This window comes from Leucoraja erinacea, chromosome 27 (assembly GCF_028641065.1).
Source record: "Leucoraja erinacea ecotype New England chromosome 27, Leri_hhj_1, whole genome shotgun sequence".
NCBI lineage: Eukaryota > Metazoa > Chordata > Chondrichthyes > Rajiformes > Rajidae > Leucoraja > Leucoraja erinaceus.
Genome location: NC_073403.1, coordinates 325663 through 340972, shown reverse-complemented (window position 1 = coordinate 340972; position 15310 = coordinate 325663). Strand labels below are relative to the sequence as shown.

The 15310-nt window shown below is 56.9% G+C and overlaps 1 protein-coding gene across 2 annotated transcripts in view; it reads right to left on the bottom strand.

The window, feature by feature from the left end:
• Nucleotides 1–3129: 3129 nt before the first annotated feature.
• Nucleotides 3130–15310, bottom strand: part of cdk12 (cyclin-dependent kinase 12) — a 39284-nt gene continuing 27103 nt past the window's right edge. For both annotated transcript variants that reach the window (XM_055656744.1, XM_055656745.1), the window contains exons 8-14: nt 14704–14805; nt 13068–13145; nt 11741–11857; nt 8343–8474; nt 7112–7326; nt 5439–5972; nt 3130–4403 (exon numbers count right to left, since the gene is read on the bottom strand). In XM_055656744.1, the coding sequence (XP_055512719.1) occupies nt 4270–4403; nt 5439–5972; nt 7112–7326; nt 8343–8474; nt 11741–11857; nt 13068–13145; nt 14704–14805 (1312 nt within the window). In that variant the 3' untranslated portion in view covers nt 3130–4269. The remainder of the gene's footprint in view (nt 4404–5438; nt 5973–7111; nt 7327–8342; nt 8475–11740; nt 11858–13067; nt 13146–14703; nt 14806–15310) is intronic.

Genomic DNA, 15310 nt, shown 5'->3' with positions numbered 1-15310 from the left:
AGAGGGAGGGGTGGGACGCTGAGGGAAGGAAGGGGGGGGGGGGGGGGGGGGGGTTCGGGTGAACAGAGGGATAGGAGGCAGGGGGGGTGAATTAATGGAACGCCCTTTATTTCTGAGTGTGACCTCTAGTCCCAGACTCTCCCACTAGTGGAAACGTCCTCTCCACATCCACTCTATCAAAGCCTTTCACTATTTGCTATGTTTCAACGAGGTAATGTTATAGGAGCAGAATTAGGCCGTTCGGCCCATTAAATCTACTTTATATGGCTGATCTATCTTCCCCACCTTAACCCCATTCTCCTGCCTTCTCTCCATGACCCTTGTCCCCTGACCCCCTTAGTAATCAAGAAGAAGTAATCCTTGTAAACTCCAGCGAGTACAGGTCCAGCGCCGTCAAACGCTCATCTGTACAAGGGTCTCGACACAAAACGTCACCTATTCCTTCGCTCCATAGATGCTGCCTCACCCGCTGAGTCTCTCCAGCATCTTTGTCTACCCTCGATTTTTCCAGCATCTGCAGTTCCTTGTTAAACATCTTATTGAACCCACTCATTCCTGGGACAATTCTTGTACAATGGGGATGCTGGTGAGTGGTGGTGGGACAAGGGGACTGGGGACCCGGCAGCGACATGGATTTGAGGCAAGATTGCGGGTTTATTGCGGGGACGAGGTGTCGGCCTCGTCCCCCGTCTCCGCTCATTCACTGAATCTGTCCTTTGATTGATAGAATCACAACTAGACCCCGTGGACCAATCTCGGTTACAGATTCCTCCCCTGTCGCTGCTCTGCGCACACGCTTCCCCCGAAGGCCATTAATTACAAACAGATCCACTTAAACGGCAGGTGAAAATGTGCCATTTCTGTTTTATCTGGTGGATCAGCTGTGCGTGCTGAGACTGAACGGCAGCCAAACAGCCCCGGCTGGCTGACAGCTCCATCGCCTGGTCTCGCCTGGACAGCACAACGGGGCCGGGAGAAACCGGCAGAACAAAGGCCGTCAACACCGGCGCTCTGCATGGTCTGCGGGCAATCAGACAGGAACCGCAGAATGCAGTCAGGAGGATCAGGAGTGAGTCAGCCCCCCCCCCCCCCCCCCCTCTGTCTTCACCCAAGTTCACAAATCCTAGCAGCAGAATTATTTTTCTGCCAAAATGGACAATTTCACGTGTTCCCACATTATTCTCAATTTCCAGATCATTGTCCACTCATTATCCCATATGAGATAGGAGCAGAATTCGGCTGTTCGGCCCATCTAGTCTGCTCCGCCATTCTATCATGGCTGATATATCTCTCCCTCCGATCCCCATTCTCCTGCCTTCTCCCCATAACCCCTGATCCCGGAAAATATCAAGAATCTATGTATCTCTACCTTAAATATATCCACTGACTTGGCCTCCACAGCCGTCTGTGGCAAAGAATCCCACAGATTCACCGCCCTCTGAGCAAAGACATTCTTCCGCAATTATTTTCTAAAAGTCCGTCCTTTAGGTCCTAACTTTCTGAAGGTAAATGTGACCTGTAACTCGAGATGTGAAGATGTCTCAGCGCCGGCATCAACCGCGCGGTCAGCACCGCCCTCTGCTGGCGGGCAGCCGCCGCTTCAGCGCCACAGCGCCTCGCCCCGAACCCCCCTCTCCCCCCCTCCCCCTTCCTTCCACCTCCCCCCCTCTCCCCGCCCCCTCCCACCCCCCCTCCCCCATCCCCCCTCTCCCCCGCCCCTCCCCCCCCCCTTCCACCCCCCCCCCCCCCTCCGCGGCAACTTCCCCGGGGCGGCAGACGAGCATAACCCCGCGGTGTCGTGTCGTGTCAATGAGCCCCCCCCCCGCGAAACTGAGGGTTCAAACCACGTTCCACGACTCGGGGATTCCCAGCGGGCACTGAGTGTCGGGGAAACTCAAACCCTTCTCCCCAGAGACGCTGCCGGTCCCGCTGAGTTACTCCAGCATTTTGTGTCTATCTTCGGTGTAAACTGGCATCTGCAGTTCCTTCCCGCACATTAAGTTACCGGACACACGTGTATACTGACACACACACGTACACTCACATGTACACTGACACACACGTGTACACTGACACACACACACGTACACTGTACACACAGACACACACACACGTAGACACACACGTATACATTGACAAACACGTACATTGATACACACACGTGTACACTGACACACACGCGAACACACACACACGTACACTCACACATGTACAATTGACACGCTGATACAGGTGTGCACTGACACGCAACACACGGATACATGACACACTAACACGGGAAGTGGACACACGTGGAACACACTAACACCAGGCACTGCAACACAAACACTCACAGATGCATTTATTATTGTTTTTTATTAAAGTAAAATTTACTGAAAGCTGAAAAAAATTCATAAACCCTCATCCTCGGGACAGTAATTGTTACAGCATCGAACCACGTGTCAGAGCTGAGCTCACAGGCCGAGCGGCGACTGCACGCTGACCCCAGCGGGGGGGGGGGGGGGGTAACAGGAGGGGGGGCTGTGTACGGGGGGCGGGGTGTATCGGGGGGGGGGGGGGGGGGGGGGGGGTGTAACAGGGAGGGGGGGGTATGTACGGGGGACGGGGGTTCCAACAGGGAGGGGGGGGGGGGGGGGGGTCCAACAAACCAGGGACGCAGGGGGATGGGGTTCGGAGTTCATTGGTGGGTGTGGCAAATGTGCGGAGGGGGGTCATGGGGTCCAACATCACCCACGATGATCCAAACCAGATTGGCTGATGCAGGAGGGGATGGGTGTTTCGGAGTTCAGGGGGGGGAACCGTGGCAAATGGTGGGAGGGGTAAAGTATGTAGGGGGTGGGGGAAGGAGCTGAGGGGTGGGGGGAGACAAGGAGGGAGGGAGTAACGGAATGAGGGAAGGGGGGGGGGGGGGGTAAGAGTGAGGAGGGAGGGGGTGGGGAAGGAGGGAGTGGGGGAAGGAGGGGGGGGGGTGTGGGGAAGGAGGGAGGGGGTGGGGGGTGGGGAAGGAGGGAGGGGGGTGGGGGGTGAGTGGAGGAGAGTTAGTGAGGAGAGGAGAGGAGAGGATGACTGAGATATTGGATCACTACATGAATGTGTGGACAGGTAAAGGAAGTCACACCTTAGGCCAGGTGAGAACATTGTTCAGGTTTAATTGCAGATTTGCGGAGATACTTGTAACTTAGAAAAGAACACAACATGGAGGCTGCAGGGAGTCTGGGATACAGAGAAATGAGGAGGGAATGTTCCAAGCCTTTGATAACCAGCTGCTCGCCAGCCAGTGGCCGTGGATTCCAGTGTAGCCTCGATGAAAGGTATCGGGTTTATTGAGAACCGTTGCTGTGGGTAACGGGGCGGCCCCTGCCCACTCCTTGCCCACACTCACCCCCTCTCTCCGGCCCTCGCCTTGCTGGACACACGGCTGGAACTTTCTCCGGCCATCCTTCCATTCACTGTCTGCTCATCTTCAGGGCCATAAATGTTTTCAAATGGATTGTGTACAAGTCATGGGGCAGTGTCCCCGACCGACAGTGTAACTTTACAGAGTCTCATCCTCAGACATGGGGCTGGCAGAGCACACAGCGCTCCTGATCCTCTCACCCACATCCCCAGTGGCTCAGTGGGGAATGCCGGGACCAGTGGTCAGCTGTCCAAGGACACTATCATAAGAAAGCACTCGCGGTGAGTGAGCGAGCAGTTAGTAGGGGCCACCCCGTCCCCTGCTCCCTCTAGTTGGTACCCGTCCCGGTGCCCGGTTAAACCCTGAGCCCCGGGTGGGTAGAGCCCAGATGAGAGTGGGCACAGAGCTGGTGGGCAGGGCAGCGGTGGGCATGCTGTTGTAGCTGTAATTGGCTGCCTTGGTATCTGTGGCCATCCGGTCAGTGCCGGCTGCACCGGTCACCAGTGCCGGCAGAGTCACTCTGGAGAAGTTGAAGCGGTGATCTTGGTCAGCTGTAAACTGCATCGGCCTCATGACTGGGTAGTCAGCGGCCACCGTGGGCAGAGTCCTGGCCTGACCCATGGTGTGTGAGGCACTGCTGTCCAGCAAGCTCCGGCCACTTAGCTGTGCGTCCCTCCTCTCATTGTTCCTGAAGGTGTCGGTGTAGCTGTTTGCCGAGTGAGTTCCGCTGTAGTCTGCCGTGACTGGCTGTCCCAGCCTCTCCTTCTCCAGAACCTCCTCCTTGTTCAGCAGCTGGAGCAGAGCTGCCTTCACCCCGGCATTTTGGGTCCTCACTGCAGGGACTGGTCCGCACATTAACCCGGCTGTCCGTGTCACCCAGTGAGGGCGGGGGGCGGGGGGCTCAGGGGGGGGCGCTGGTCGGGGGGCAGGATCCGGCTTGGACCCTGCGCTGGCAACGCCGGCACCACCGGACTCTTGGCATCCGGCTTGGTGACCACAGATTCATCTGCACGGGGAAGGCAGAGCTGTAGTTACTGGCTCCGCAGCCCGCAGCCCATCCCCTCTCCCCACACCCCCCCCCCCATCCCGTCCCCTCCCTCCCCTCCGCACCCCATCCCATCCCCCTCTCCCCACCCACCCCCCCTCCATTCCCGTCCCCCCCATCCCCATCCCCCTCCCCCCCCTCATCCCGTCCCCTCCCCCTCCCCCCAGACCCCCCATCCCCCCCCCCATCCCGTCCCCTGCCCCCTCCCCCGCATCCCCATCCCATCCCCCCTCCCCACCACCCCCCATCCCCTGCCCCCCCCCCCCCCCATCCCCTCCCCTCCCCCATCCCCCTCCACCCCGTTACCCTCCCCCTCCCCTCTTCACCCCCCCCACCCCCCCCCCCCCACCCCGTCCCCTCACCCTGCCTTTACCCCCACCACCCCCTTCACCCGTTCCCCCGTTAACCTTCGCCCCCCCCCCCCCCCCCCCCCCTTGCTGCGTCCGGTATAACTGGTGATGGATGTACAAACTAAGAACATTAACACACAGCTCCGCGGGTCTGCCCTGGAGAGAGACCTTGTCTCTGGGACGGCATCCACTGCTCAGTTTAGTTTAGAGATACAGCATGGAAACAGGCCCTTCGGCCCACCAAGTCCATACTGACCAGCGATCCCCGTACACTAGTTATATCCCAATTTACAGAAGCCAATTAACCTACAAACCTGTACGTCTATGCAATGTGGGAGGAAACAGGAGCACACGTAGAAAACCACCTTGTCATGGGGAGAACATGCAAACTCCGTACAGACAGCACCCGAGTCAGGATCGAACCTGAGTCTCTGGTGCAGTGAGGCAGCAACTCTACCAGCTGCGTCACTGTGCCTGTGAGAGAGCAGAATGCTCGGCTCCCAGTCAGGGTGGGGTCAGCCTGCAAGGACATGCAGGTGAGCGATGCACCATACTGCATGGGAGCATGATAGGCAGCTGCGATGGAGCACAAGGACAGGCAGACATGCGACATGCGTTGCAGGAGCTGCGCGGGACCAAGACCTACCTGCGGTGTCGGGGGTGGCGGTCACTGGCTGCAGCTGCAGGGCTGCATTACTGGCCTTGAGGCCGTTACTTTCTTCGGGCACTGCAGTGGTTTCCTGAGATTTGATGATCTGAGTCAGTAGGATGGTCAGCAGGTTGTGTGTGTCCGGAGTCTCGGCCGCATGTGATGCGCTGGGTGGTTGCTGGACGCTGGTGGTCGGGTTCACACCGGCCACCACCTGTGGCAGAGGGGAGGGGGCTGATGGGAGGGGGGTGCTGCTGCTGGGGGGGGCTCTGTGGGAGGGGCTGGGGGGAGGGGGAGGGGGTGGGGGCTGGGTGACAGTGGACGTTGCGGTCTCCTGTTGCTGGCTGGTGGCTTCGGCCAGTGCCACCAGGGACTGGCTCAGCACATTCCACTGTTGCTGTGTCTCTGGGTTGGTGCTGACGTTCAGGGCCTGTGCCAGCTGGCTCAGGCTCAGGTTAGTCTGTGTCTGCAGCAGGTTCAGCAACACCGCCAACTCGTTCTGATTCAGCTGCTGCGCTGCATCCCTGATACCTGCAACACAAAGCATGCGTCAACACCCTAGCACCGCCAGGCACTGCAGCCCCCGACACTGACATGACCCTGATACGACCCCCGACACTGACAGGACCCTGATACAACCCCGACATGACCCTTGACCCCAACACGACCCCGCGACCATGACATGACCCCGACACGACCCCTGACCCCAACACGACCCTGACACAACCCCGATCCTGACATGACCACAACACGACCCCTGACCCCAACCCTGACCCGACACCCCCCACGACCCTGACATGACCCCCGACACTGACATGACCCCGACCCTGACATGACCCCGACCCTGACACGATGACTCCGACCCTGACATGATCCCGACACGACCCCTGACCCAAACACGACCCGACATGACCCTGACATGACCCCCGACCCTGACATGACCTTGACACGACCCCTGACCCCCAACACATCCCCCGACCCTGACATGATCCCGACACATCCCCCGACCGACATGACCCCGACATGACCCAGACACCAACCCCCGACCCCGACATGACCCCTGACCCTAACACGACCCCGACATGACTCCGACACATCCCCCGACCGACATGACCCAGACACAACCCCCTACCCTGACATGACCCCGACACGACCCCCGACCTGACACAACCCTGGCCCTGCCCCAAGTGCCCTCTGATTCCATGTTACAGCACAGAACAAAGCCATTCTGCCCATTGTTTCCAGGCTGGTACACAACCAGAGCCCTGCCCCAAGTGCGGCTCCAGCCTCTCTTGCACGTTTCCACCCAATAGTCTTGGCCACAATAGAACGGGCGGCTGGGGGAGGGGGGGGGGGCCATTGCGGTGAGTGGTGGGTGGGGTTTGCAGGGGGGAGTGGTGGATGGGGGGCAGAGTGGTGCCACTTAGTGTGGATGGGGGAGTGGTGGATGGGGGGAGTGGGGGGATGGGGGGAGTGGTGGATGATTACGTTGGGGGATGGGGGGAGTGGTGGATGGGGGAGTGGTGGGTGGGGGGTGGTGGATGGGGGGGGGGGGTGAGTGGGTGGGAGTGGTGAGTGGGGGAGTGCCAGGTGGAGTGGTGGGTGGGTGGGGGGTGGGGGGGGGGGGAGATGGAGGCAGGAGTGTTGGGCGGAGATGCGGGTTGACTTACTGCCCACGTCTGTGTGGCTGCTCTGTGCCTTGCCCTGCGGTGCTGCTGTCTGCGGTGCTGCTGTCTGCGGCGTGCTGCTGCGGCTGTCGTCTGCGGTCAGCGCGTTGTCCTTGCGTGGGGCTTTGGGCACTGGCGGCTCCTCCACAATGCCGGCCTGTTTCTGCCGTCGCCGCTTCTTACTCCACAGCTCGTGGCAATCCTGCCAGTGGGGAAGGCTGGCACCGCACCGGCAACAAAGCAGAGTGTTACTTACTGTGGCATCGTGCCGGGCACCGTACAAATCGCCAGGCTCCTTAACACCACGATAACGGAGCATTTACACGTTGATGCCTCAATAGGAATGACCACACTGCCCAGTGACCACACTGCCCAGTCCAGTGACCACACTGCCCAGCCCAGTGACCACACTGTCCAGCCCAGTGACCACAATGCCCAGGGGCCCAGTGACCACACTGCCCAGCCCAGTGACCACATGCCCGGCCCAGTGACCACACTGCCCAGCCCAGGGGCCAGTGACCACACTGCCCAGCCCAGTGACCACACTGCCCAGCGCAGTGACCACACTCCCCAGCCCAGTGACCAGTGGCCACACTGCCCAGCCCAGTGACCACACTGCCCAGCCCAGTGACCACACTGCCCAGTCCAGTGACCACACTGCCCAGCCCAGTGACCACACTGCCCAGCCCAGTGACCACACTGCCCAGCCCAGTGACCACACTGCCCACTGACCACACTGCCCAGCCCAGTGACCACACTGCCCAGCCCAGTGACCACACTGCCCAGCCCACTGACCACAGTGGCCACACTGCCCAGCCCAGTGACCACACTGCCCAGTCCAGTGACCACACTGCCCAGCCCAGTGACCACACTGCCCAGCCCAGTGACCAGTGCCCAGCCCAGTGACCACACTGCCCAGCCCAGTGACCACACTGCCCAGCCCAGGGACCAGACACCCCTGCCCAGTGACCACACTGCCCAGCCCAGTGACCACACTGCCCAGCCCAGTGACCACACTGCCCAGCCCAGTGACCACACTGCCCAGCCCAGGGACCACACTGGCCCAGCCCCGGTCCCAGTGACCACACTGCCCAGCCCAGTGACCACACTGCCCAGCCCAGTGACCACACTGCCCAGCCCAGTGACCACACTGCCCAGCCCAGTGACCACACTGCCCAGCCCAGTGACCACACTGCCCAGTGACCACACTGCCCAGCCCAGGGGCAACACTTACTCGGGTGGAGGCATCGTAGTGGGGTCCACGTTCTTGAGGAAGTCGCTCAGCAGGGTCTGCTCGGCGGAGCAGCGTTTACTGGGGTCCAGGGTCAACATATGGTCAAGTAAGTCGAGTGCATGGAGTGGAATGCTGCAGAAACAGGAAACAAACAGAATCTTACACTGACCCACTGCACAAGCGTTTAACACAAGCATTGCTAGCCTAGCATGACACAGGCTTCAGCTTGACCACTGACCACACCATGCCGACCGCACCGTCCACACCAGGTGACCGCACCGTCCACACCAGGTGACCGCACCAACACCTGATGCCCCACGGTACACGTCTGATTCTACACAGGTGAGCTCCCACTCCACAGTTACACACCTCAACAAGCACACATCAAAACTAGGGTGTTCTGAACCCGAGCAAGGGTCAGAGGGCACGCTGCCAAAGGTCAAAGGGCTGGCACCCCAATCACTACCTGACTTGCATTTTTCGCTAATTATGTTTTGCACTCATGTCTTCTTTCCTGCAGAATGTGTGCAAGTAATGTTCGTATCATTTGCTTTTGTGCGTGTCTACGTCTGTTGCTGCCATGAAGACCTCCCCATGAAACATCCCCATGACATGTTCTCCATTTAACCTGAATAGTTCCTAAATGTACCAAATATGTGCTGTTAGATGACACAAACAATAGTCGGGTACAAAGAAATACTGGAGGAACAGCCGATGGGGTCAGGCAGTGATCTGTGGAAACTAGAATGGATAGATTGAATCTTTATTTGCCACGCAACCAGTGTTGGAGTATTTGGGTTCGGTACATGATGGTACACTCTTTAGGACATACAATGGAACACAGATCACCGTAATAAAGTGCATGGACCACATCACAAATCACAAATCAGGCAACATACATGTGCAAAAACAAGAAACAAAAAGGTGACCATAGACAAGACACTGTATACATGGAGTAAGTCATATTATTGTCTGTATTGGACGGAATTAAGTTCTTATTGCTGAGGGGGAAGAAACTGTTTTTAAAGCGGGATCCTTCTTTAGTAGCAATTGACCTGAGGCGTCTCCCTGAAGGAGAGACTGAAAAAGGTGACCTGGATGGGATGTTCTCCAGAGATCTTTTTTGCCCGTTTGAGGTTCCTTGGAGATAAATGGAATGGATGAGGGCCGGGGGGAGTTGATGATCCTGGTCGGCCTACAGACAATATTGATCAAGTGAGTGACTACGGTGTTAACAGTACCAGACTGTGATTGAGGACGTGATGATGCTTTCAATGATTGATTGATAGAAATACACAGGAGGTGTTTATGGACTCTGAACTTTTTGAGCTGTCTGAGGAATATAGGCGTTGTTGACGTTTCTTGATGACGTGGTCTGCATTGATGTGCCATTTTGCCAACTGGAGATATAGGTGCCTAGAAACTTAAATGAGTTTGTGGAGGTTATGGGGTGAGAGTTGTCATGGACCGGGGCTTTGTGTTTAGTTTGTCTGAAATCTATGATGATTTCTAAGGCAGAAGTATTAAGCTGGAGGTTGTTGTCTGCGCACCATTTCCTGCGCTATCGACTGTTAGATGGTATTGTGATTCTTTGTTGTCTGAGATAAGGCCAATTATTGTTGTGTCGTCTGCATATTTAAAAATTTTAACTGAGCTGCATTGGGATGTGAGGTTGTTGGTGTAAAGTGAGAAGAGCTGGGGTGACAGAACGCACCCTTGGGGGGCTCCTATGTTGAGAGTCAGAGGGCTGGAGAGTTTTTCACCCACCTTGACTCTTTGCTGTCTGTTTGTTGGAAAGTGTAGAATCCAATGGCACATGGCTGGGTGAATGCTCATGTCCAACATTTTATTGTAGAGTTTAATCGGATGCATAGTATTAAAGGCCGAGCTAAAATCTATAAACAGGATGCGTGCATAGGTGTTCGGTGATTCCAGATGATGTAGGGAATAGTGAAGAGCTAAGTTGATAGCATCCTCAACAGACCAGTTGGCACTATATGCAAATTGGAAAGGGTCCATGATGGGGGCAGTGTGAGTTTTCAGATGGGTGAGGACTATGTGCTCAAAGGCCTTCATGGCGACTGATGTTAATGCCACAGGTCTATAATCGTTCAGGCAGCTCACCTTGGAGGACTTGGGCACAGGGATGATAATGGATGATTTAAAACACTGCGGGACTCTACATTGGCTGAGGGAGGTGTTAAAGATGGAGGTGAACACGGGGGCCAGCTGAGCTGCACAGTGGTTGAGAGCAGCGGGGCTGAGGTTGTCAGGCCCTGCCGCTTTTCTTTTATTAAGATTTTTGAAGGCCGCCCTAACCACCTCCTCAGAGATGGTGAATGGTGCTGAGTTAGGTGGGGGATTACACACATGTAATGTTTGGAGCTGAGAAAGTCGTGAAGAAGAGGGATTTTGGCGTTTGTAGACAAGGACTACAGGGGCCCGGGTGCCAATGGCAACCTAAAGTCCCGCCGGGCAACCTAAAAGCCCTGCCATTTTCATATCATGTCTGGATTGGTGAATATGTTTAGTTTGTGACTTTATTTGGAGCAGAAATAAAATGTGAATGTTTCATTGAGCATAATTCCAACGCACTTCGTCCGAGCACATTATAATTTGCCATCAGGCTCCCTTCCTTGATGACAAATTATACCAGGTCAAATGTTAACTTCTGATTGCATTAAATGGTGAAAATAAACGTTAAAGGGTTAAATGATCTTTGCCTTTTCGCCTGTAATCTTCACACATCCGTGAACTCTCACAGACACAGCCTTCACACTGGCATGTATACGGTCAAGGTTAGGTACAAAGCAAACCTCAACACGGTCCCATCCAATATCTCGGCACTAGCACCAACTGACCACTGCCGACACGGCACCAGCACTCAAGAGAGAGTTAGATTTAGTTCTTAGGGCTAAGGGAATCAAGGGATATGGGGAGAAAGCAGGAAACGGGGTACTGATTGGGGATGATCAGCCATGACAAAACTTGACATTAACTTACCAAATTTCTTAAGGGGTTGGACAGGCTAGATGCAGGAAGATTGTTCCCGATGTTGGGGAAGTCCAGAACAAGGGGTCACAGTTTAAGGATAAGGGGGAAATCCTTTAAAACCGAGATGAGGAGAACTTTTTCACACAGAGAGTGGTGAATCTCTGGAACTCTCTGCCACAGAGGGTAGTTGAGGCCAGCTCATTGGCTATATTTAAGAGGGAGTTAGATGTGGCCCTTGTGGCTAAGGGGATCAGGGGGTATGGAGAGAAGGCAGGTACGGGATACTGCGTTGGATGATCAGCCATGATCATATTGAATGGCGGTGCAGGCTCGAAGGGCCGAATGGCCTACTGCTGTACCTATTGTCTATGTTTCTATGTTACTCCGCTGCTACTGAAACTCACAATGCAAATTCTTCTCGAAGGCGACGTCGATACTGCTTCTTCGGTTTCATCGTGTGGAAGTACGGCAGCTTAATGACGTCAGGCCAGGCCGCTGGGCAAGGACTGCCACACAATCGACTGAGAAAACAAAGGCACAAAACACAATCACCATCTGCAAAACGTTTATAAAGCACGCCCCATCCACCGGGCCGTAACGACACCATTCCCTTCTGCCCAAACAATGCCGCGAGTGTAACTGTGAAAACCCATATTGTGTTCAACCGAGAGTACAGGGTAACACGTCACAGCACGCTCCAGACTCGCGCAGGGTAAGGGCACGCTCCAGACAAGGGGTTTATAACAGGATGGTATCAAACAAAGGCAATGAACATTCTGGGCAGATTGAGAGGATTTGACCTCTGGTGCACAGCCTGGTCCCAAGAACTGGTTTACTCATTTGAAGGGAGAGCTCGAGTCAGCGATGTGGCTGGGGCCTGGACTCATGAACGGGCTTACCGCATAGATTGGGGGTTTCATTCCTGAGCCAAAGACCATTCAGTTGAATCATGCTCACTGTTCTCCATTATAGCATTATAATCCAGAATATTTAATTGACTGAATTTAAATTTGCCATCTTTTAGTTTAGTTTAGTTAGGGAAACAGGCCCTTCAGCCAACTAGTTATCCCCGCACACTAACACTATCCTACACACACTGGGGGACAATTTAGAATTTTACCAAAGCCAATTAACCTACAAACCTGCACTGCTTTAGAGTGTGGGAAGTAAACTGGGGGAAAACACACGTAGGTCACGGGGAGAAGGTACAAACTCCGTACAGACAGCTTTCTTAGTCAGGATTAAACCCGGATCGCTGGCACTGTGTGGCAGCAACTCATCTGCAGCGCAGCTGTGGAAACTGTTGTGGAGGTTGAACCTAATTGCTCCAGGAGTCTGCATTACTAGTTTAGTTACATATCTCTTCATAAAGGAGATGAAGAGGAATATCTTTAGTCAAAAGGTGGAGAATCTGTGCAATTCATTGCCAGACAGCTGTGGAGGCCGTCATTGCGTAGATTGATAGATTTGTGATCAGCGCAAGTGTCAGGATTACAATTCCTACATTCAATCTTGGCGGGGTAGACTTGATGGGCCGAATGGCCTTATTCTGTTCCTATCACATGAACAAGCATCACACAACCATTCTCACAGCCGCTAAAAATTCAAATCCAAGCCTGGAGTCGCAGCACAGACCTGGAACATTCTGAGCCGTGTTGCCAGCACTGTGTGGGGCAGCTCTGGGCCTCCAGCCAGTGGACATAAACCCATAGACAAGCAGTGATCGCCTACCTGATCAGCTCCAGTTGTGCCAGCTCCTGATTGGCCTGAAAGATTGGCTTTTTAGTGAAGAGTTCCCCAAGGATACAGCTGCAATGGTAAAAGACAGTTAATGCCCCGACCGCCAGTGCCCCGACCGCCAGTGCCCCGACCGCCAGTGCCCCGACCGACCGCCAGTGCCCCGACCGCCAGTGCCCCGACCGCCAGTGCCCCGACCGCCAGTGCCAGATAAATGCCCCGACCGCCAGTGCCCCGACCGTCAGTGCCCCGACCGCCAGTGCCCCGACCGCCAGTGCCCCGACAGTTAATGCCCCGACCGCCAGTGCCCCGACAGTTAATGCCCCGACCGCCAGTGCCCCGACCGCCAGTGCCCCCGACCGCCAGTGCCCCGACAGTTAATGCCCCAGGGACCGCCAGTGCCCCGACAGTTAATGCCCCGACCGCCAGTGCCCCGATCGCCAGTGCCCCCCCGACCGCCAGTGCCCCGATCGCCAGTGCCCCGACCGCCAGTGCCCCGACCGCCAGTGCCCCGACCGTTAATGCCCCGACCGCCAGTGCCCCGACCGCCAGTGCCCCGACCGCCAGTGCCCCGACCGCCAGTGCCCCGACCGCCAGTGCCCCGACCGCCAGTGCCCCCGATCGCCAGTGCCCCGACCGCCAGTGCCCCCGACCGCCAGTGCCCCGACCGCCAGTGCCCCGAATAGCCAAATGCCCCGACCGCCAGTGCCCCGACCGCCAGTGCCACCGACCGCCAGTGCCCCGACCGCCAGTGCCCCCGACCGCCAGTGCCCCGACCGCCAGTGCCCCGACCGCCAGTGCCCCGACCGCCAGTGCCCCGACCGCCAGTGCCCCGACCGCCAGTTGCCCCGACCGCCAGTGCCCCGACCGCCAGTGCCCCGACCGCCATTGTGCCCCGACCGCCAGTGCCCCGACCGCCAGTGCCCCGACCGCCAGTGCCCCGACCGCCAGTGCCCCGACCGCCAGTGCCCCGACCGCCAGTGCCCCGATCGCCAGTGCCCCAGTGCCCGCCAGTGCCAGTGCCCCGATCACCAGTGCCCGATAATCAGTGCCGCGACCGTAAATGCCCCGACCGCCAGTGCCCCGACCGCCAGTGCCACCGACCACCAGTGCCCCCGACCGTCGCAGTGCCCCGATCGTCAGTGCCCCGACCGCCAGTGCCCCGCCCGCCCGTGCCGCGACCGGACCGCTAGTGCCACTGACCGCTAGTGCCACTGACCGCTAGTGCCACTGACCGCTAGTGCCACTGACCGCTAGTGCCAGCCCGCTGAGCTCCCTCACTCGGCTTGGGCACACAAAAGCCCAGCTTCCCGTCCACATACAGAGAGATGTACGTTTGCACCCATCCGTGAGGTGTCAGCTCACCACCACCACCAGCAGCGCCCAGCTGACTCAGGACCACTGCTGACATGGACATACTGCCCGCTCATACTTACAGCCCCGTGTTCACCACGGCCCAGCGATCCACGAAACGGTCCATTCTGGTGTGTGTCCCCCTCCCCCCACCCAAGGCCCAGTGCACCAGCACTGCTGCACCCTTGTACCCGCACCGGGCTTGGTATTTACAAGCGGCTAAGCTGACTGCGGTGGGAATCGTTGGTGACAGTGGGCAGACTCGAGCGACACCTACCCACAGCTCCAAACGTCGATGGCAGGTGTGTATCGTTCCTCCCCCAGCAGCAGTTCTGGCGGTCGATACCACAACGTGATGACTTTGTTGGTGTAAGGGCGGCTGGCAAAGACATATTGGAGCTATGAGCATGGGCACTGCCAACACAAACGCAAACCCAGACAGTCCCACCAGCACAAAGGGCCACATCCATGCACAAGCTGAGAGGCATCATGCACCACTGGAGTAGTGGGAGAGGCATGGCAATGGAAACACAACCCAGAGGTCTGCAGGGTTCACAAGATGAGAGGTCTGCTTCAGTTGCCCTGCAGGTAGAGAGGGCCAGATTCTCACTGCTGCTGGTTCTACATTAACTCTTTCACCTCATCATCAACTCCTGTGCCATTCTCCGTCAGCTCTGTTTATTTCAAACCCCAGCCCAGCCTGAGTCACCTCAGTTACACAGCTGTCTGCAAGGCCCCTGGCCCTACATGTCACCAGCATGGAGCACTGCACACAATGAAACACACGCCAGCTTTCCTGCACAGTTCTATCCTGGCTTGTATTCTGTCCTGCCTTTGGCTAATCATCATCCATGCCCTCGTGAACCACGGCACATTCCTGCCCG